At 33.6% G+C, this 22,171-nt stretch overlaps 1 protein-coding gene across 1 annotated transcript in view; it reads right to left on the bottom strand.

Annotated features, from left to right (window-relative positions):
• Positions 1-22,171, bottom strand: part of CFAP47 (cilia and flagella associated protein 47) — a 759,462-nt gene that overhangs the window by 645,728 nt on the left and 91,563 nt on the right. Inside the window, exons 16-20 of the mRNA XM_031959439.1 lie at positions 19,538-19,668; positions 13,983-14,105; positions 7,313-7,444; positions 4,379-4,456; positions 256-400 (exon numbers count right to left, since the gene is read on the bottom strand). Coding sequence (XP_031815299.1) covers positions 256-400; positions 4,379-4,456; positions 7,313-7,444; positions 13,983-14,105; positions 19,538-19,668 — 609 coding nt within the window. The remainder of the gene's footprint in view (positions 1-255; positions 401-4,378; positions 4,457-7,312; positions 7,445-13,982; positions 14,106-19,537; positions 19,669-22,171) is intronic.

The following is a 22,171-nucleotide window of genomic DNA, read 5'->3' as shown; positions in this document are numbered from 1 at the left end:
GGGTTTAGGACCATGTCTTTTTAAACGTTGTGAACCCCACAGTACGTAGTATAATGCATTGCACATAATAAATGGTCAATTAATTCTGAAAAGTCAAAATAACTATTATTCAAGAAAAGTCACTAATATGGGACTAGAAATGTTATTCTAAAGTCATTAAGAAAGTTATTACAATAATATTTAAATTTATGAGTAAAATTTTTTCAAAAGTTTCCATTTTTTTTTTTACATAATCATTCTAGTGGAAAGAAATACCTTCTTGGTTTTTAAAATCCAATGTAAATTCTTGATAGTTTGATAAGTCAAATTCCACTCGGGCACGTGTTGTACTTTTGTTATTTAGTAAAAATGTAATAACCTTTGTAGATCCAACATAAACACCATGGAAATTTAAAAGACTCTGTAATTTAAAAAAAAAAAAATTAAAACCAAAAGTAGGAAATACAGAAGCAAAGTTAACAACTCACACAAACTTAAAATTATATTTTCAAACATTTCAATATTATATGTTCAAAAGTGTAACTGTGCCAAAAAAGAGGGTTCATGTTAGAATACACTTAAGGAAAGAGTGCATTATTATAAATTCCAATCTACTCATTTTAAAGAAACAAATTGTAACATGACATCATTTTTTCATTAATATAACTTATTACAAAGCAAATTTTAAAAGAATATGACTAAGGTACAACTACCCTACCCTACATCCATTTTAGGATAATGAGTACATTTAGGAAAGAGTAACATAATGAAAGCAGAAATAGGAACATAAACCATCAGCAGTTCACAAAGAATATTGTAGGAATAAAGAATGGAGAAAGATAGACTACTTAGAAAGCTACTACAATAAGCTCTGGAAGAAATGATAAGACCTTGGATTTATGGTGCCAAATGGGGAGGAATTAAGGGTCAAAGCAGACTGTGACAGAAAAGATTGTTCAAACATCTGGGATATTCTTTCACTCAACAGGTAATGACAATCATGAAAAATTATAGAAACACATATAAATTACAGTCTGAATATGAATGATATATATATAGTGTGTGTGTATATATAATATATACACACACACAATATATATATCATTCATATCATATATATTCTATACACACACGCAATAACTATGCAACTAACTGATCATGGACAGCTTTGTAGAGTGGTCAAAGTCCTATGGACTTGTGATGTCCTTGTGAAGAACCCTTAGGAAATGGCATGTATTAAAGTAAATATATACATAACCAAAGATTTTAATAAAAAAATACAAAATTGAAAACTATCACCCACTTCTGATTTTTTGATAGAATATTGCCTACTTCCACCCTGAAAAAAAGCAAACCAAACCAAGAAGGCTTTATGTTTTTGGGGAGAGGAGTAGAACAAATATGATTGATGGTTTCATCAGTCTTCAAATAAATCAAAGTCTACAAAGCAATAGTAGTCTCCAATATCCCACATCTGCCACATAGGATGAACTAGTTTTAGGAATTGAAATTAAATTAAATTTTAGTTTTAGGAACTGAAACTAAATTAAATTAGCATTTAATTGGCTCAAGAAACTAAGGCTTGAATCATTCATATAGTTTCCTGGTGGCCTAAGTACAAAAGTCATGGGAGGATGGGTCTCCCTCAGGCTGTGGTTAGTCAACATGACCAACATAAAGTCAGGAAAATGGCACTCAAATGAATAGTTTATTCTTACTCAATATCCTTTCTATGATCTAGTTAAGTAAACGTGTGTGTGTGTGTGTGTGTGTGTGTGTGTGTGTGTGTGTGTTAACTATTAGATGATCTTCAGATATCTCATTAAATTCTAAAACTTATATGTCAAATTATCCTATAGCAGGTCTTGCCTATAACATTTGGCATGCCCGGCAATATTGGATCAGAATGATTTCTTTCAAGTGAGAAATGACAATGCAGAGGAAGATGAGCCTAGATGGGCCCTGAGCTTCTTGAGGTGCTGATCACATTCTGTAAAGCATTCCCTTCCTATCACATGAATACTTAGAATGTAAACTGTAGAGGCACTCAGCAACTAAGGATAAATGTGAATGAGTCCAGTATCTTTAATATCCATAAAAGATAATATACTAAAGATGATAAATGTTTGCTAAATTTACATAATTTTTATACTTGAAGATGACAGTGATTTCCAGGATCACTCACTATATTAGGCTAAGATCTCCCTAAAGACTAGAATTGAGAAATTCCTTAAGAATTACACTAAAGGAATTGCTTGAGGCTTTTTATATGTCACTTAATGATAATAATAGCTAACAGTTTTATAACATTTACTATTTGCCAGGTACTGTGAGAAACATTTACAATTACTATCTCATTTAATCCTCATGACAACCCTGAGAAGTAGGTACGATTATCTCTATTTTACATATGAGGAAACAGAGAAGTATCTTTCCTGGAGTCACATAGCTAACTAGTGAGTGTCTGAGGCTGGATTTGAATTCGGGTCTTCCTAATTGAAGAGCAAATACTCTGGGTCATATGGATTTTTCTGTGACTCTTTTATCAAGGCATTAGACAAGATACTTGACAGGACAATGAGTAGTTCTGATCTCCAGGAGTCCAAAGACCTTTCTAGAATTTGAGATATAAATAAATCTCTCAGCCAATTCACCAAACTAGAGTGAAGGAGGGAGAGCATCAGTTTAAAAGAAGAGAGAGGATTTCTTCTCACCCCTGAGATCTCTAATTCTCTTCTGTGACTTCCAATGAGAAGTAAGAAGCCTTCTACCCCTCACCCCTAGAATAGACCAGCATAGGGGGAAAAGAGTATTCATAAAAGGATTTAATCTAGTATGAGGAAGCAAAATTTAGCCCACACATAGGGGTGAGCCACTGAGGTCCTAGCTGTGCCATCACTCAGTCTTGGTATAAGTGACAGAACTCAGACCCTTGCAGTAACAATGCTACAGCAGCATTCAATTCAACATAGAGTAGTTAGTGCTTGATTCTGGCAGAAATATCTCCCTCGGACTCTACCAATGGAAATTCTCATGGCATAATTTTAGCCAGCTTAAGGGGACAATGTTCAGCACGAGAGAGGAGAGAGAGGAGAGAGAAAGAGAGAGAAAAAGGAGAGGAAGAGACAAAAAGAGGAGAGAGACAGAGAGGGAGAAAGAGAGAGAGGGAGAGAGGGAGGGAGGGAGAGAGACAGAGAGGGAGAGAGGGAGAAAGGGAGGAGAGAGGGAGAAAGGGAGGAGAGAGGGTGAGAGAGAGAGAGAGATGGAGAGAGAGAGAGGGAGAGAGAGAGAGAGAGAGTGTGTGTGTGTGTGTGTGTGTGAGAGAGAGAGAGAGAGAGAGAGAGAGAGAGAGAGAGAGTGAGTGTGTATGGGTATATGTGTGTGTGTGTGTGTGTGTGTGTGTGTCCTGGGACTCTGGCACAAAGGGAGCAGTTTTGTTTTGTTTTTTTAAATCACAGAATGGTGGGAGAAGGGACACAGATCTGTCATAAAGAATCAACAATTGATGCCAGCAAAGGAGAGGGATGGTGGGTGGGAGGGAGCCCAGTGATGAAGAAGGAAGCAAGCAGGGGAAGAGAAAACGGAATATGTGGGATATATCTGCAAATGGAATAAAACTTAACTGGGTGAACACTGGCATGAACAGTGAAAAAGATGAAGAGGAGTAATGTCTGTGCCAAAAGCGTCATCATCTATGCTGTTGGCCATGATATTACCAGTGCTGTTCCTATTCATTTTCAATACTTTACACTAGAATACTATCTATGCACTAAAAAGATTCAACATCATCTTCCACTTGGACCATATTATATTATAATTTAAGGCTCAATACTTTTAGAGTGGGGAGGCAAAGCCTAATTTTGTTCATTCTCCTTCATTCATTGTTCTTCTGTCCAACCTTCAGAATGCTATATTGCTAGTTTTCTTTTTACTATCTTTCTGCTTTTTGGTTTTTGTAGTGCATACCACAGTCATGTTTCCAATATTAAGGGCTGTACAGTAATGTCCCTAAGGCTAAAGTGGTAAAAAGTCTTTTAGAAGCCTTGAAAACCTAGTCACCAAAGAATGAGATACAGAAGAATCAATATCTGCCATATAGGCTAGCATAGTTTAAGGAACTGAAACCGTGTTTAGGATTGAATTGAATGATTCAGGAGACTAAGGTTTGGGTCACTGATATAGTTTTCTGATGGCCTTAGGTACAAAAGTTAGGCAAGAGTGCTTTTCCGTCACGCTTACCCAGTGTATTAACATAACCAACAGCAGTATCTTAATATGATCACTGATATTTTGTTATGGAACTGAAATATGAGGTAAAAGAAATGAAATTGATGATTAAAAAAAGACCAATGAAAAATACTCTGAGAAAATGAATACACCAACAATGTTCATAACTCACCAGATTAATGATTACATCAGCAATATCTATAGAGCCACCAATCCTAAGCTCCAATTCTTTTCCCTGGCGTATCATTACCTAATTTTAAAGAAAAATGAAATATTATCAGAATGTAATTTTCCAATAGTCACACTGACACTATCCAAAATTAAAATATCTAAGGACTTAAAATTACAATTAAGGAACTTCTCTATCCATTAGATTATGCTTCCATAATAAATTTAACCTTAAAAATTATTCAACATATTCTTCAAAATTAAACCAAATAAAATACTCAATTTATTAGTTTTCTTCCCACTGAAAGAAAAATCAATATAATAATGATTTCTTAAAAGTGTTTCATGTCAAGTCTAAAGAAGTCAATAAGCATTTAATATTTTGAAGTATGCTAAATGCTGGTAAAGAAAAGTAAAAGCAGTCCTTCCTAAACCAAAAACATTTCCTGAATTATCAAAAGATCATAGATCTAGAACTGAAAGCAACTTCAGAATATATCTAGTCTAATCTAATCATTTTATCAAATACTCTTTTTCAATAATACTCTCAATCAGAAGAGTTAAAGTTTGGGGCTAGGAATACAGATACAGATCTGTGGATAGGGACCCAATATGAAAGTTTCTTCATTCATTCAACATAATCGATTTTATATGCAAAAAAGAAATCCAGTTTATCTAAAATTGTTAAAAAGTTGGATGCTGTGACTAAATATTCTTCTGGTTGAGAGAAAATAATTGTTTCTCTCTTATATTAATAATTATTTTTTTCCTTTTCTAATTCCTCACCAAGAAATCAACCAGTGTGGGAAATTTTTCTCAAAAATTTTGTCTAGGAAAAGAAATTCTAAGTTTAGACTAATGAGTGGACTTCTGTTCATTGTGTTTACACTGATAAGTCTGGGAAAATGTGGATTCTCCCTTTTGTCAGTCAGATGATATGAAAATTAATAAAGTTTCTTTAAGCAAGATTTGCACAATTAATGTTGTATACTCCAAGACCCTTACTGGAATATAACTCACCTCTCATTACAATATTTCCATTAATTGTTAACCAATCAGAATTGATTGCCCTTCTCAGGAACTCCCATTCTTCCAAGGAAATATAAACTGTACCCTATTACCATTAGGGTTTTGTAGTGTTTGAGTGTGCCACTCTTTTATTAATAACATAGTAGCCTTATTTTTTAAAATGGTTAAATTACTCAGAATTTGTCTCTCAGCCTTTTAAATGTCACCTGATCAGACGAATTACCACACAATAATACCATATAAAGTTTTTCAGTTTTTAAAATACAATTGAACTCTGAAGGTAAATTTAATCTTTGTTTGATGAGACTGAAAGGCAACATGGCATATAGAAAAAACTTTGACAGAGTCTTAAGAATTGGGTCTGAGCATGGTTCACTAGCTTTACAAAACATTAGCTACATAGCCATGGGCAAGGAAGTTATTCTAACTTTCCAAAATGGGAATTTTTATACTTTTACTACCTGATTCATGAAGTTGTTGTGAAGAACACAATGGGTAAAACTTATTATTACATAATTCTGTTAAAAGCATCAAGTTAGCAAGTTTTGAATTAATCTGGTAATATGCATTGTAAGTGAATTATTCCAATGAAACTGCTAGCAGCTTGTTTGTCATGTGTCTTAGAAAGAACACAATATATGAGGAAAATACTAGTTATTTGATATTTTTTATTATTTGGATTCAAATGATTTCTAATTTAATATACATAATTAATTATTATGGAAAGATAAAGGATATAATTAAGTCAGGGTTTTTTTTCCTATAGATAATCAATATACTGCTTTAACTTTTTGAAATTCTATTGCTGATTACATGTTAAAGGTTAGCAATATACTATAACATTTCACTATGTAATAAAATCAGAATCTGTCATGTTAGAATGTCTTATTAATCTGTTTAATGTTCACTGAGATTTTTTTTAATTCAAGGTAATTTCATTTATATAATTTCCAGAACATAAGGTAATAGAATATTTCATGTAAGCTATAAAATATATTAGACATTAATGTCTAATATACAGATTTTGCCTTTAATTTAATCAGTCATTAAACTATTTAGAATTAACACAAAAGAATTAGGGACTTCACAGAAGAAAGGTCTCTTACATCCAAATTTTGTCTTTCTTTCTAACCTCAAAACTCAGTACAGTTCCTGGAACATAGTAAGCACTTAATAAGTGCTTGTTGACTGATTAATTTAAATAATTTTTCTATGACACCTCTATAATACCACTAAAAGACATCAGCAGTTGATGAAGATCCTGGAACATTTCAAGGGAAACCAAAAAAAAAAAAAAAAGTTTTTGTTCTTGATAAGAAATGAACCAGTAGTGATTTCTTTCATGAGAAAAATTTTCAGATAGAATAGAAATTTCTCAACTGCACCAGAACCTCAAAAAAAGGTTACATTAAAAATCTAGAATCAGAATTCTGCTGATTCTTCCAGGCTGAAGGAAGCCTTTATTCTTCTCTAGGGAACCTTCAACACTCCCTCTCCATTTGTCCCTTCCTTCTTGACAATCTCTCCCCCTCCCTGATTTCTCTAAGTCAAGGTTACAAAGCTATCAACTTTGATCATAGCCAGCAAAGAGCTATGATAAATAACACTTAATTATGATGCCCATTGAGCATCACTTGTTGTTTCTATGGCTAAATTCCACAATTTGAAGAGATTACCAGTCAACACTATTTAATGTTATTCTTGTTACACTTCTAAAAGCTGCTCTCCTCTAAACTCTCAGCATACAAGTACCACATATACTGAAATCAAAATCTCCAAATAATTCAGAAAAATAGTAATTAAAAATAGCTTCTATTATTCTCTCTATATAATATACAGAATTCTGTATATATAATATATATATATTAATGTAATATTATTTAAATGCCACAAATAAAAAATCCCATACCTTTGCTTTTGTATCAAATCTCTCTGAAAAATATGGTGTACAGGCAATATTGAGTGAAGTTAAACCCCCTACAGGTATTATGCCATGAGATGGAGTGACCTTAATGAAAGGTAGAAGCTCTTGGTCACAAATCTGAAAATATAAATTTGTGGAAATGTTAACTCATCCATTCAAATCACTGTTAGGAAAGTTTTTCAAACTATTTCAAACTTGCTGGAATAGAAAATCCAAGATGACTTAACATGACAAACCATCACTGGCAAACTGCAAAATCTGAATTTCAGTTCTGATAAAGGAATCGCTGGTCAAGAAACATCAACAGTTGTACTTTTTTAATTCAAAAGAAAACACAATACATTCATTTGGAAAGGGATATTCAGATTTTACTAGAATAATAAGGAATAGGTCTCTAGTACATTATCATTATATGACAGATGACAAGAAGAGATTATCAATTTGAAATTTATTTTTGCAGAAAGTTGATGGAAAGAATACTGGACTTAAGGAAGAAATTGGATTAGAATTTCTGAAAATAAATAACTTGAATAACTTATTTTACTCTCCAAGAATCCATTTTGTGCAGAATAGTTTAAGGAGAAATTAACAAAACTTGGGAGAGAAACTGAAGAATAGAAATTTTTTAAAATATCTTACTGACATATATAAGTGTCATTCTTCAAATTGAGGGCAGAAATTTCTACAGAGGATTTAAATTTTGAATATTATTCACAAGACACTGATCAAACACAGAAATTTTAGGTATATACTTATCTCTTTACAATTATTTTGACAGTCATTTAATGGAAAAACAAAAGAAAGGTTTTTTTCATTTATTATAAAAAGCATCAGTAAAACACTACATTTTTAGTCATTATCAATCAACAAGCATATACTAAGTGCATTTTTTATGTATTTTCCCTACTCACAAATTTATTTTATCCTACACCTAACTGTAACAAATGGAGGAGAAGATTATTATGACATTTCCCCCTCTGCATTTTTTCCTTTTGTTGACCAAAGAATGTGATTGTAAAGAAAAGCTTATGTAAGGATTAAAGAATATCAATAAAGTTTACAGCAAAATAATTTTGAATAAGATCAAAGCAACAATCCCTAGTTTAATATGTTTTTAAAATTATATTTATTCTAAGTCAGTTTTTCAACTGGAGAACAACATAGAGATAAGGAAGGGACTTTGACCAGCCAAGCATTCAGCTGTTTCCTACTGGTTGAAATAAGAAGAAAGTCAATTGTCTGACTTTCTAACTCAGTCCTAGAATTCCTTTCTTTATCTCCCTTTATTTCTCTCCCACGTAGGGAAAAGAGGAACTTGGAGTTCAATGTCTCAAAAAAGGGTAGATGATTATGGATGTAAATTTTTAGGGACATGAAGGGTTCTGGAACCACAACAATTAAGAAAGAAAAAGCCTTGTTGAATCAGATTGGGAGGTGGGCTGGCATGTTGGGGGAAGAAGTCTTGTGATAGTTTAATATGCTCAACTCAGAAAGAAAGGAGTAGAAATAGTAGTATAGGTAGCTTAAAAAGAGATGAGAATGTTTGGAACATATGTTGAGGGGAATGAGATAGCTGATCAGGGAAAAGTAAAAATGTAGTTAATGTAAAAGTAGGACAAATATCATGACTTCCACTCAGGTCCCTTCTAATATTTTTTGAGAGAAGTGGAAAACAGACAGTACAATACTAAGATTGACAACTCTGAAATCCTTGACTCTTTCCTCTTCCATTTCCCCCCTTAAATCTTATCCTCAAATTTCCTTAATTCTACCTTCACTACTTCTGTTATATATATAAATAGTTCTTCTGGCATATACCCTAGATGAATCTCATCATTCCTCACCTGACTGCATTATAGCAATAGTCTTTTAATTGGTCTCCCTGCCTGTAGGTCTCTTTCCTATCCAATCTACCTTCTATCCAGCTGCAGAACTCATTTTACAAAATCACAGATCTGATCAACTCAGAACTCTTCAAAGTTTCTCTTTGCTTTGAGGACAAAATACAAAATCATTATCATTGCTTCTAAAGTCATTTTCTTTTTCTAAATAGTAGTTTATTTTTAAACATGTGCAATTCTTCTAAACATTTCCATATTCATCATGCTGTACAATAAAAATCAAATCAAAAGGGAAAATACATTAGAAAAGGGAAAAAAACAAGCACACAAACAACAAAAAGGGGAAAATACTATGATTTTATCCATCTTGAATCTCCATAGTTTCCTCTCTAGATGTAGATAGTATTTTCCATTCCAAGTCTTTTGGATCTTGAATCTTGAATCACTTCCTTGTTGAACAGAGCCAAGTCCATCATATAATCTTCTTGTTACTATGTACAAGTTATCTTAGTTCTGCTCACTTCATTCAGCATCAATTCATGTAAATCTTTCCAAGCAAAGTCATATTCAAAACAGCATCAGCCTACTTTTTCACAATTTTTAGAAATTCACTATATACATTCTATATTCTGGTCAAATTGTCCTACTTTGCAGTTCCCCATCTAAAACATTCTATCACCTAACTCCATTTCACAGACTCTATTCTCTTTCTTTATTTAGAAGATCAGAACATTTATCCTTTCCTAGTCCTGTGGCATCTCTCCAATTCCCCACAATATTTTGAAGATAAATGAGAATTAAAGATTCTTCTGTCATTTCTTTAATTCCATAGAATGTGAACTGAACATGGTGATTTGAACTTACCAAGAGAAGCTAGATATTTCCATAAGAGATCTTTCACACCTGGAATTTGCTATCTCTACCTCAGAGAACCACTTGTCTCTATCAAAGTATTCCTCATTATTTACATGAAACCTTTCCTGACATCTCCCCACTATGTTCCCAGATTTCTCTTCCAAATGAAATGAATTTGTATTACTTTGTGTGTATTTTGTATTTGCTGATGAACATGTTAAACCCTCCTCCTGCCCCAAACTTAAGCTTCTCAAAGATAGAGATTATTTCATTTTTGCCCTTTTATCTTGCGTATAGATCAGTATATCATACAAAATAGGCAATTAATAAATATTTGCTGAACTGAATTGAATTTACAGTTATTTATATGAACCACAAATGGGAATACAAAACAGTTGGAAGCATAGCTGCACCCTAAGTCAAAAAGTCTACTGATTTCAGGAGAGGCAGCTTAGGAAACATTTGAGAACAAATGTTCTCAAAACAAACAAACAAAACAAAACAAAAACAGATTTAATTTAAATCAGAGATTTTCTACTATCTAGCCTGATGCATTTGTGTTTCAAAAGATTAAAATAACCCTTGAGATTATATTCTGGGAAAGCTGCCACTTGTTTATAGAACCAGAAGAGACAACAGTAGATAGCAGCTTTACCTGAGCAGCTGATGACCTCAGTTATTCTGGGGCAGGACCTCAGCAAATATCAAGCAACATTTTCTTTTGCACAATTTTGTTCTGGCTATGCATTTCTTGGCCTCATATGTTATCTTGCCAAACTTATTTCTTCTACATTTTTTTTTTTTACTATGTGTGCTCCCTTTGATATCAGGAACCAGAGAATTGATGGGAGAAATGTACCACACCATGTATGAGGAGACACATTCCTTGTCACTTATTTGCTCTTCTGTTTAGTTAAATGTCTTTTACTTTTTGAACAAGTGTGACATTCCTTTGATATAGTAACAAGCCTATCTGCTAGGATTCATGGGCTAAGGTTTTGAAAAAAGTGGACCCCAAATGTGCCTTGAGCCTGGAATATCTATTTAGATGTGAAAAAAAGGCACTAAATTTGACAGTGGGGTGGGTGTGGGGAGATTCCAAGGAACATAAGTATGTAGGATCTTGTGATATTATAAATTCTATGGGCAGTCATCTCAAAAGAAATGGTAAGCCCCAAATAAAATTCTAAATGTCCAAAGAGAAAAGTCCAATGAGTGGAGGGGAATGATGGTGGGGAGGAGTTAAAGGGACCAGAGTAGATGGATGCACAAGCTTCCCATAGAAGCAAACTACCTAGATTTTTAAGATATGCATAAAAGATGGAAACAAGCAGAACTAACAGAAGGTGAATATCAAAGCATCATTTTGTAAGATTACAATCAGGAGTGCTAAGACTCCAAATTAAATTAAGGCTAGGATTAAAGGGGAAGATAATGCCTGATCTTGGAGAAAAGATAGTGCTATAGGATTCTTATTTTGCTTTTTTTTTTTTTTTTTGAGTACGATAACAGTAACTAACTTTTATTGTTTACCATGTGTCAAATACCTGTGCTAACTACTTTATATTTGTAATTTCATTTTATTCTCCCAACAACTCTGAGAGTTGAGTGCTATTATTATCCCCATTTTACAGTTGAAGAAATGGAGGCAAAGAGAAGAGACTCAAAGTCATCCAACTGACAAAAAAGGTCAAATTTGAATTCAGGTGTTCCTGATTCCAAGCTCAGAGTTCAATCCTTTATATTGCCTGCTTGCTAATGAAGAGTGTGACACTTGTGTGGTCAGGGAGAAGTGCCTCTTATCTCCATCTGCATAACAATTCAGGTGTTTCACTAGAAAAAGACAAAATAAAGTGGCTATTTCAAAGTTGAGATTCAAGACAAGTAAGAAGATAGCAAGACAGCACCAGCTTGTTCTTGGTAAATTCAAATCATCAATCCCAGTTCATGCTCTATGGAACTAAAAAAATGGCAGAAAGAATTTTTTATTCTCACTGATTTTCAAAAGATTGTGAAGAACCAGCAAGATGCCGCAGGACTAGGAAAGGATGAATGTTCTGATCTTCTAAATAAAGAAAATGGAGCCTGTGAGATATCAGGTCATGAGCAAAATTTCTCAATGAAATTATTAAATGGAGAGATGTTGAAAAAACTAGTGAAAGCAGTGGCATTTATAAAAAGCCTGCTGCTTAGCTTCAGCAAGGACACTTAAAAAAAAAAAAAAAAAAAAAAAAAAGCTTATTCATATGATAGACAAAGAGAATGGCAAAGATAGTTGTCCTAGATTTTGACAAATCATTTGGCACAGTCTCTCTTCTCTATCTGTGAGAAAGATGTGGTTTAGATGATAGTTAAGTTTAATGAATTTAGCACTGGTTGACTAGACCCAAAGAATAGTCATTAAAAGTTTCATGAACAGCTTGGATAAAGGTCTCTTATGGAATGCCCCAAAGAAGTTCATTTGGAACTCTGCTGATTAGCTGTCAGGACTATCAAATTTGCAAATTACATAAAGTTAAGTGGATAACTAATACACTAGATTTGTGAGTCAGGATCCAAAAAGTTCTTGAAATGTCAGAATACTGGCCCATACCAAGTAAGATATGAATTATGGATAACTAGAAAGTCTTATCTTTGTTTTCAGAACTTTCACAAGCAGAAGATATAGGAAATACGGCTAGCTTGCAATTTGTCATGAAAAAAAGCTATGGGAGTTTTAGTGGACTAAAAGTTGTTGTTACCTGGCCAGCCAAGAAAACTAATGTAATTTTGAGCCATATTAAGAAATTCATGTAGTGCAGTGGATAGAGCACCAGCCCAAAAAGTCAGGAGGACCTGAATTCAAATATGACCTCAGACACTTAACACTTCCTATTATGTGACCCTGGGCAAGTCACTTAACCCCAATTGACTCAGCAAAGGAAGGAAAGAAGGAAGGAACGAAGGAAAAAAGGAAGGAAGGAAGGAAGGAAGGAAGGAAGGAAGGAAGGAAGGAAGGAAGGAAGGAAGGAAGGAAGGAAGGAAGGAAGGAAGGAAGGGAGAGAGAAAAGAAAGAAATTCATGGTGCCTAAAGACTTGGAATTTGATTATTTCTCTGTACTTCTGTTCAGACTATATCTAGAATATAAAATTTGGTTTTGGGTGACACCCAGAGGAGAGAAAGAGGGTACCTAGAATAAAGATGGTCTTAAGTTCATGCCATATGAGATGTCAATTTGAGAATATTTGCCTAGAGAAGTATAAACTTATGAGAATGGAGGAGATACAAGTATTTTACAAGTCACCTGGAAGAATGATGAGACTTGTTGGAACAAAGAGAAAGTGGGTCCAAATTATAAAGGTATAAAGGTAATCTTGTTATCAGGAAAACCCCTCCTAACAATTAGAGTTATCCAAGTTTGAGATGGACTATTTTGGAAGATAATGGTTTTTCCCCATCGGTATGCTACTAAATGTTTAGAAAGGACTAGGGAGAGAGAGAAGATGTTCACATAATGCACTTTTAAGTTTAAACTTCATTATTAAAACTTTCTCCATCCCTTTTTAAAGTCTAGGCAATCAACAAAACAATAAACTAAGATTAAATTCATAGAATTTACTTATTTCCAAGGTGTAAACAAAAACCTAACCATCAACTGTCAAGTACTGATATGATTTGACCCAAGGATATCATTGGTTCCCCCTCACTTAATATATAAAGGCAAAAAACAGAAGGCTACAATTCGTTAGGTAATTATTGAGAAGAATTCTTATTTTGGCACCAGTTGGACCACATGGCTTCTGAAGGTCACTAGGGGACTTTGGAAATGTGAGAATAAATTAAAACTTGCTAGGCATAAACTTCATAGAACTCATGTAAACTTTTTAAATTAACTTTAATACACCTTAAACCTAAAGCAAAATTTAGACTAATAATTCTACCTTGAAGCAAGATTATTAAGCTTAGTAGGATCACTTACCCTAAAGTAAGCATGATAATGACCAATATTTTGAAGAACTGTTTTTTTTGATGTTGTTAAACCTTGAGGGCAATTCTCAAAAAGTACATGATGAGCCAATAGCATAACTTTGGCAGGACCAAGCTAATAATAATATAAGGGAAGAGGAAGAAAGCATGTAAGTTACTCTTAATCAATACAATATCAATATTAGTCAGGCTTTCCCCCCAAAATCATCATTATATATTAATAGATATATATTAAAGCAAAGTTATGATTTTGAAAACAAATATTGAAACCAAGCATGTTGGAGAGTAGTATGACACAAGTAAAATTGTACAACATTTGTAATCAAAAGATCCATGTTTAAAGCCTGACTCTAACATTTATGAACTATGTGACTTTAAACAAAGCTCTTTAACTTCTTAAGGTGTTATATATAAGACAAGTGGTTTAGACAAGAAGACTTCTAGAGTTCCTTCCATGTTCTAACTTAAAAATATTCTATTTCACATAAAATACATTAAGATGAGGATTCTAAGACCCAGAAATGTTAAATGACTTGCCCAAAATCATGAAGATAGCAAGAGAGAAAACCAGAGAATTCAAACCCAGGTTCTCTAACCACAACCAGCATTCTTTATATACGATGCTACCTCTTGGGTCTGATGTTTTATTTCCACTAATTTTTAAGTGGAATTATCTTATTTAATAACACTTACCTACAAAGCTAAGGTCTATATGACACTTTGATGTTTGCACAATGCTTTACTTTTATTTGGTCCTTAAAAGTTTACTGTGGGGGGGGCAGCTAGGTGGTGCAGTGGATAGAGCACCAGCCCTGAAGTCAGGAGGACCTAAGTTCGAATCTGGTCTCAGACACTTAACATGTTCTAGCTGTGTGACCCTGGGCAAGTCACTTAACCCCAATTATCTCAGCCAAAAAAAAAAAAAAAGTTAACTGTGAAGTAGGTTTTTATCTCTATTGTGCAGAAAAAGAAATATGTTTGAAGAATTTAAGTGAATATTCCAGTATAATGTAGCTGAGTATAGCAAAGCAATAAGATCTGAATCCAGATCTTTCCTAACTCCATATTCAAAGTTCTTTTCACTGTACTACAATGCCTCTTCAGTTTAATTTGAATTTATGTTTAGAAAAGTTTAGAATATAATTAGAAAGAAATTGTAACATGATTAATTATATATAGTGGCACTACAAGTCCCTATAAATACATATCAACACAACAAGATTTTAATCTTGGAGCAATCAATGTTCTCCTCTTAAGATCAAGATGGCACCCCTTGAGCAAATTCTTCACTTTGGGGGAAGAATGGAGAGAGAATTGTGGCAATAAATCACCATTCTTTTTTGGAATAAAATGAATTTTGTTATATTTTGGTTAAAAGCTAAGTATATATATTTACAATGTTATATTTAATATCATAAAATGATTTTTTAATTTAAAAAAGAGGGAAAAGAGAAAAATATCAGCAAAAACAATATTTATGCAGGCCAGGGAATGTGAATCCCTCACTTCTACAAAAACATCAAGAAAGAAAGAGTTGATGAAGATATCTTGTCCTGGCTTCTTTGTGTTCTTTGCAAGTCTGAAACATTAAATTTGTTATTGTTGTTTTTTTCCATTTACATTTTTATTGCTACTATGCACCCAGTTTTCTTGCTACTGTTTACTTCACTTTGAATCAGTTCTATCCATAACTGTCCATAACTCTCTGTATTCACAAAATTCATCATTTTTACAGCAGTCATATTTTATTATATTCACATATTACAGTTTACTAAGTCATCCTTCAAAAGATGAACATCTACTTTATTTCCAATTCTTTGCTATCACTAAAGTGCTGCTATAATTGGTACATATGGGAACTTTCTTTTTACCAATTTCCTCCATGGGATACATGTCTGAAATAGAAATTCTGAGTCAAAAGATATAGACATTTTATCAATTTTATTTACATAATTCCAAGTTCATTGTACTAATTCATACTTCTACCAACAACTTTTCACAATCTCTCTAACATGTATTATTCTCATCTTTGTGTTATTTTTATCAATTTTCTGGATATGTGGCAAACCCCAAGGTTGTTTGGATTTGTATTTTTCTTATTACCAATGATGTGAAGTATTTGTTCATATCTGTCATTAGTAGTTTGTAATTCTTTTGAGAATTATTTGAACTGTTTGTTCTTGTCCTTTAATCACTTAAATACTAGGGAATTAACTAAGAACTAATTAATGTTTTCAGATTTATCAAATACTGAATTATTACGTTCCATTATTTCAGGACACTTTATAAAGTTTTCAGTGGATAATATAATCCTGCTTTTGATAGACTAACACATATAACATGAAGATCTTTAGTAAAAGGTGAAATTTCTCTTAAATCAAAATTGGAAATAATCTCAGTGAGAGAAATAAAAAGAAACCTAAGAAAGTCTTGAAGAAAGTGGGATTTTAACAGAGACTTGAAGGAAGGCAAAGAAGCCAGGAAGAGATGAGAAGGAAAATTTTCAGATGTCAGGAATAGTCAATGAAAGAACATAAAGTCTGGAGACAGAGTATCTTATTGAAGGAATCATAGGGAGGTGAAAGTCAATCAAGGGAGGGATTATTGAATATTAGGAGGAAAATAAGGCATGAGAAGACTAGAATAAGAAGACGCAAGCTTATGAAATTCCTTAAAAGACAAATAAAAAATATTATATTTGATTCTGGAAGCAATAGGGAATCACTAGAGTTTATTAAGTAGGGAGGGGAAAATTGAGAGTATGACATATTCAGACTGATGCATTAAATTCGCACTAGAGGATAGACTGTAACACAGGGAGATTTGAGGCAGGAAGACCAGTCAGAAAACTTTTGAAGTAATTAGGCATGAGTTAATGAGAGCCTGGACATAGGTGGTGGCTGTGTCTTGGGAGAAATGGAGTAGTGCAAGAAAGATGTTGTGAAGATAGAAGAGTCAGAACTAAGCAATAGATTGTACATAAGCAGGGGGAAGAGAATGGGGAGTCAAGAATGATGACTATGTTACAAGTCTGGGTAACTGCAAAGATGATGATGTCGCAGAAAATAATAGGAAACTCAGGAAGAAAGGAGAGTTGGAGAAAAGATAATGAATTTAGTTTTTTATATGTTGGAGTTTCATATGTTATGGACATACAGTTCAGTAGACAGACATGTCAGACTAGAGACTAGGAGAGGTTGGGGCTAAATAAACAGATCTGAGAATTATTTCCATGGATATGATAATTAAATTCATATTATATTAGATTCATATTATATCATATAAATATATACATTATAATTATATTATATAATTAATATATTTAAATATAAATAAGGAAATAATGGAATAGTTCTAGACCAATTTTTTTCATTTTCAAAAATGAATAATATAATACAAATTGGGGGAGGGAACTGACTAACTTATTTATTACAAGGGGGAAGCTTACCAAGAGAAGGAAAACATCAAGGCAAAATGAACAGTGATTAGTTATAGAGAGAAAGAAAAGTTATGAACAGAAAGAAAAAAGAAAAAGAAAATATCAACTAATTTTTTTAATATTCAAAAGAGAAGAGAAGGAAGTTCTAAAGGAGAAGAGACAAGAAGAATCCAGTATGGTACTACCATGCTGTATTTTTATATATACTTTTTAAAAATAGAACATGAGAAATTCTGTTTGGTTTGCACATGCAGAAAGTATATATCTTTCATATATACAATGTTAATGTCTGTTGAAGATTACCAAATTTATAAGAAAAATTTTTTCTGGAAGAAAAGTTAAGTGAATTAAAGATTTCCAATGCATAAATAGATACTAGAGCAGGAGAAATGGTATTAGTACCCAGTTCTCCAAAACTTAAATTAAGAGCTCCCTCCACATTATTTCTCTGCAAGACTAGGCTAATCCTTAGCTGACAGACATACATTCCCTCACAGAGTTAATATTCAAAATAATTCCAGCTTTATAGACTCTGCCAGAACTTGTATGTCATTGACATCACCTATATGTCATGAAGAAGCACTGGAGTGTTTGGTATAGACAGATATATTTTCATTATCAATCCATATTATGTGTGCTTGTGTATATGCATGCAGCAGGATTCTGGAGACCACTGTTCAGTGCTTATCTGTTGCATTTAAAAGAACTTATTTAGCATTTCGCCATTCTTAAGGACATGGAGAAAGAAAAAGAGGTGTTTAATGAGACTTCAGACAGGCCACCTGCTACTCATGGCAGCAAGAAAATGAGTGACTGGATGAAAATATTGTGAGTTAACTATGGAACAGCTGATAAGTGATGTGACTATAGCCATACATACTTATTGCTAAATATAAAATTAGTAGTATCCAAATGTTCCAACATGTTCATTCCTTCACTGTTTGGGAGAGCACTGAATTATATCCTAATCTTCTCTTCAAGAATCTGTTTGGTTTCTGGGGAGGTTGTTTAACTTTATTTTTCATCAACTGGTTTTTATGTTTTAAACACTTTTTTATAAAGAAACCAATTTCTCAAAATTAACATGTCTGTTTAATATATTGCTGACTTGTATAGGTGGCCTATGGTATTAATTGCAGTTGGGGGATAATCAATTATGTAACAACATATCTAGAAGGAGAGGATAGATGTGATTAAAGCTGGGAGGTATTTACTAGAAAAATATAGGCACCCACAAAGCATTATTTAGGTGTATTTTACAAGTCTCCAACATCAGAGAAAAAGAGTAGAAATTCACAACAAAGGAACTTGGATACAGCTTGAGCTTAAAGTAGGCCAAGTGGGATGGGGATGATTTGGAGTCCCACTCTTCTGAGACCAAATCCACCGGGTACTTTCCCTACTTTTGTTCCTCTCAAGAACCTTTAATGAAATTCCTCTCCAAAAGAAGACTAAATAAAAAGCAATGCATGGTGTAAGTAGTTGTGAATTGATTAATCAATCATTGAACATTTATTAAGTATCTCCTATGTGCAGGCACTGTGCTAAGTTCTGAGGGTACAAAAAAGGCAAAAAACAGTCCTTGGGCTCAAGGAGGACCTTAAAATTTAATGAGAGAGGCAACACAGAAACAAATATAGAAAAGCAAAAGCCATATGCAAGATAAATAGGAAATAATTAACAAAAGGAAGGCATGAGAATTAAAAGTTTAAAAAAGACTTCTCAGTAAAGGATAAAATTTTAGTTGAGACTTATAAGAATCTGGGAAATTCAGTAGGTATCCTGGAGGTGGGAGATTATTTCAGGTGTGAGAGATAGAGACAATGGCCAGGTTTACTATAGAGTTATTAAATTGAAGAGTATGTAATTGGGAATTAGGTTTAAGAAGACTGGAAAAATAGGATGAGATGGGATAATTTAAATGATAAACAGCATTTTTTATTTTCTCCTGGAGGTAATAGGAAATCACTATATGACATGACTGAATTGTGCTGAAAATGACAGTATAGACAACATAGGAATGTGAATCAATGAGTAACAAATCTACTATAACAAGCCCTTACTACAACCTACATAAAAATATAGATACATCAATGAAAAGGCATTACCTTTACTGTACAATCTAGCCTCACAGTGTTTCCATTATACACTTGAAGGTCAAATTGGCCTCTGTCTGGAGAACTGTAACTTGGTTGCCAGGTGACTTCACAATCCAATGCTGAGTATCCTTTTACAATACCTGTATTAAGTACAGTATGAAAAATAATTAGCCATCAGCCACAACTTTTGTTTTTTTTATATTATTTTCAATTCACAGGACTTCCAAAGTAGGAAAAATCTACTATATCGCCTATAGTTGTCCTTTGTAATCAAAGAGGACCAGAATGATCACTATGTCAGGTCAATATACAGTGTGTCCAACTGTGGCTGATCAGACCAACATGAACTCAGAATGCTCTACAACAAGTTGGGTACATACAGTCCATATGAACATTTGCAGTGGAGATGTCTTTAAATTTGTGCACCTCATGTTTCATTTGTGCAGCTGCAATTCTGCTTTACTCATAGAACAGACCAACTTCTTTGAGGGAGCACACCATACTAGGTGGTCTATGTCTTACAAATCTCTAAATTGATTCCGAAGTTCTTCAGAGAGACCTTGAGAGTTGTCCTTGTATCAATTCTGACCTCTATGTGAGTGGTTGCCATGTGTAAATTCTTTATAAAATAGTCTTTTCAGACAAATATACATTTGCCATTCAAAAAAATGTGGCCAGTCCATCTGTGTTGCATTCTCTACAATAGGATTTGATTGCAAGGCAGTTTTAGCTCAAGTCTTCAGTGCCTTATATTGCAGGTGGTCTTCCTAAGACAATTCATATGGAAACAATTCTGTTTCCTAGCATAGCAATGGTAGACTATCCAGGTTTCACTGGTATAAAAGAATGAGGTCAGCACAATACCTCTGTAGATCTTCAGTTTGATAGGCAGTCTAATACCTCTCATCTCCAAAACTTTACTTGGGATCTTCCCAAACACTGAGCTAGCTCTTGTAATGAGCCCAACAATCTTACCTAGAATCCTTAGAAAATATACTTCTGAGATAAGTGAACTTATCCACAGCATTCAAAATTTCTCCATTTGCTGTAATCAATAGTTCCATATATGGATGATGCAATGCTGGCTTGGTAGAAAAACTGTTTTCTTGATATTGTCACAAGCACAAGCAGCAGAGAGTTGATCTGTACTTCACTCCATCTCAGTCACAGAGTTTACACTAAGTTAACAATTGCCTGGAACAAAAAAGTCATGCACCAACTCTCCCTTCATTTTAATCTTGACTTGTAGCCTTTTCAAATTAAATAATTTACCATCAGGACAGTGGTTGATCAATATATTGTTTTTGTCCTTGTTAAAGGCATCTGACAACATCACTAAAAATCACAGCAGCAAACACACAGCCTTACTTCATTCCTATTATTATTGGATAAGTAGAAGAGCATTGTCCAATATCTAGAACTCATGCAACCATGCCATCATGAAACTGGCATTCATTGCTGCTTAACTACTCCAGGCAACCAGATTTTCCTATGATCTTCCACAAGCCCTCACAACTGAAAGTATCAAAAGGCTTAGTGAGATCAATGAACATTGTGTACAGACTATTGTTGTATTCCTGGCATTTCTCTTGGAGTTGTCAGCAGCAAACATCATATTTACCATTCATTGGCCTTTTCTGAAGCTATAATGGCTCTCAGGTAGATGACTATATTCCAAGTGAAGGATTGGTCAACTGAGAAGGACTTTGGCAAGAATCTTGCTAGTATTGACTAAAAGAGAGAACCCCCTCTGATGGTCACATGACAACCTATTTCCTTTTCTTTTATAAAGATGGACAACAAAGGCATTCTTGAAAACTTAGGGGGATAATTCCTTCTTACCCAATAACCCGAAACATTTCAGGCAATTTTTATATGAGTAGTAGATCCCTTGCCTTGTCAATCTCAGCTGAAAATCATCAGCACCAGGCACTTTGCCATATGGGAGGAGCTAAATGGCATTTAAAATTTCTGTTGAGAACATTATAGAAGTCTCTCCAAGATCATGTCCTTATCACTAATCAAATCACTAATCAATGCAACTCCATCAATCAATAATAAGTAGTTTTGATGTACCATATGTCTTTGGCCCATCAACACCCTTCATCTTAAAAATATTTTGGACTGTTACTACCAGCAGAAAACTAAATTTCATCTGTCTTTTTTCTGAGCCAAGAATACTTCATGTCTTTAAAATTTCACTTGTATTTTACTTTTGAGGAAGTTAAATGCTGCCTCCTTAGAGACTAACAAACTGTCCTGCTGGTAAAGTCTGTGGAATTTTTATTTTTCATTTAGTAACTTCTGAATTTCCCAATAATTTTCAACAAATCCATCCTGATGTCTGCAAGTGTTCTAAGCTGACAAGTGACTGCAGTGTTGTGCAACCAATCTCTAAAAGATGACCACTTTTTTTTTTTTTGGCTGAACTGTTAGCAATCATTTGTTGAGTCAGCTTTCTTTCCAAGTTATCAACAAACTCTTTGTGCATGGAATAACATTATAATCTATTGATAGTAAGTTTTCTATTAGTCAGCTTACCCCAGAGTTGCTACTTTGTGGAATGTAAATATTTAGCTCAGAGAGAATATGTCTATGATCAGTACATCTAGCTATACCACACACGGACTTCATCACTCTTAA

The sequence above is a fragment of the Sarcophilus harrisii genome, chromosome 3 (genome assembly GCF_902635505.1).
Source record: "Sarcophilus harrisii chromosome 3, mSarHar1.11, whole genome shotgun sequence".
NCBI classification, from domain to species: Eukaryota; Metazoa; Chordata; class Mammalia; order Dasyuromorphia; family Dasyuridae; genus Sarcophilus; species Sarcophilus harrisii.
This window is presented reverse-complemented; position numbering and strand designations above follow the sequence as displayed.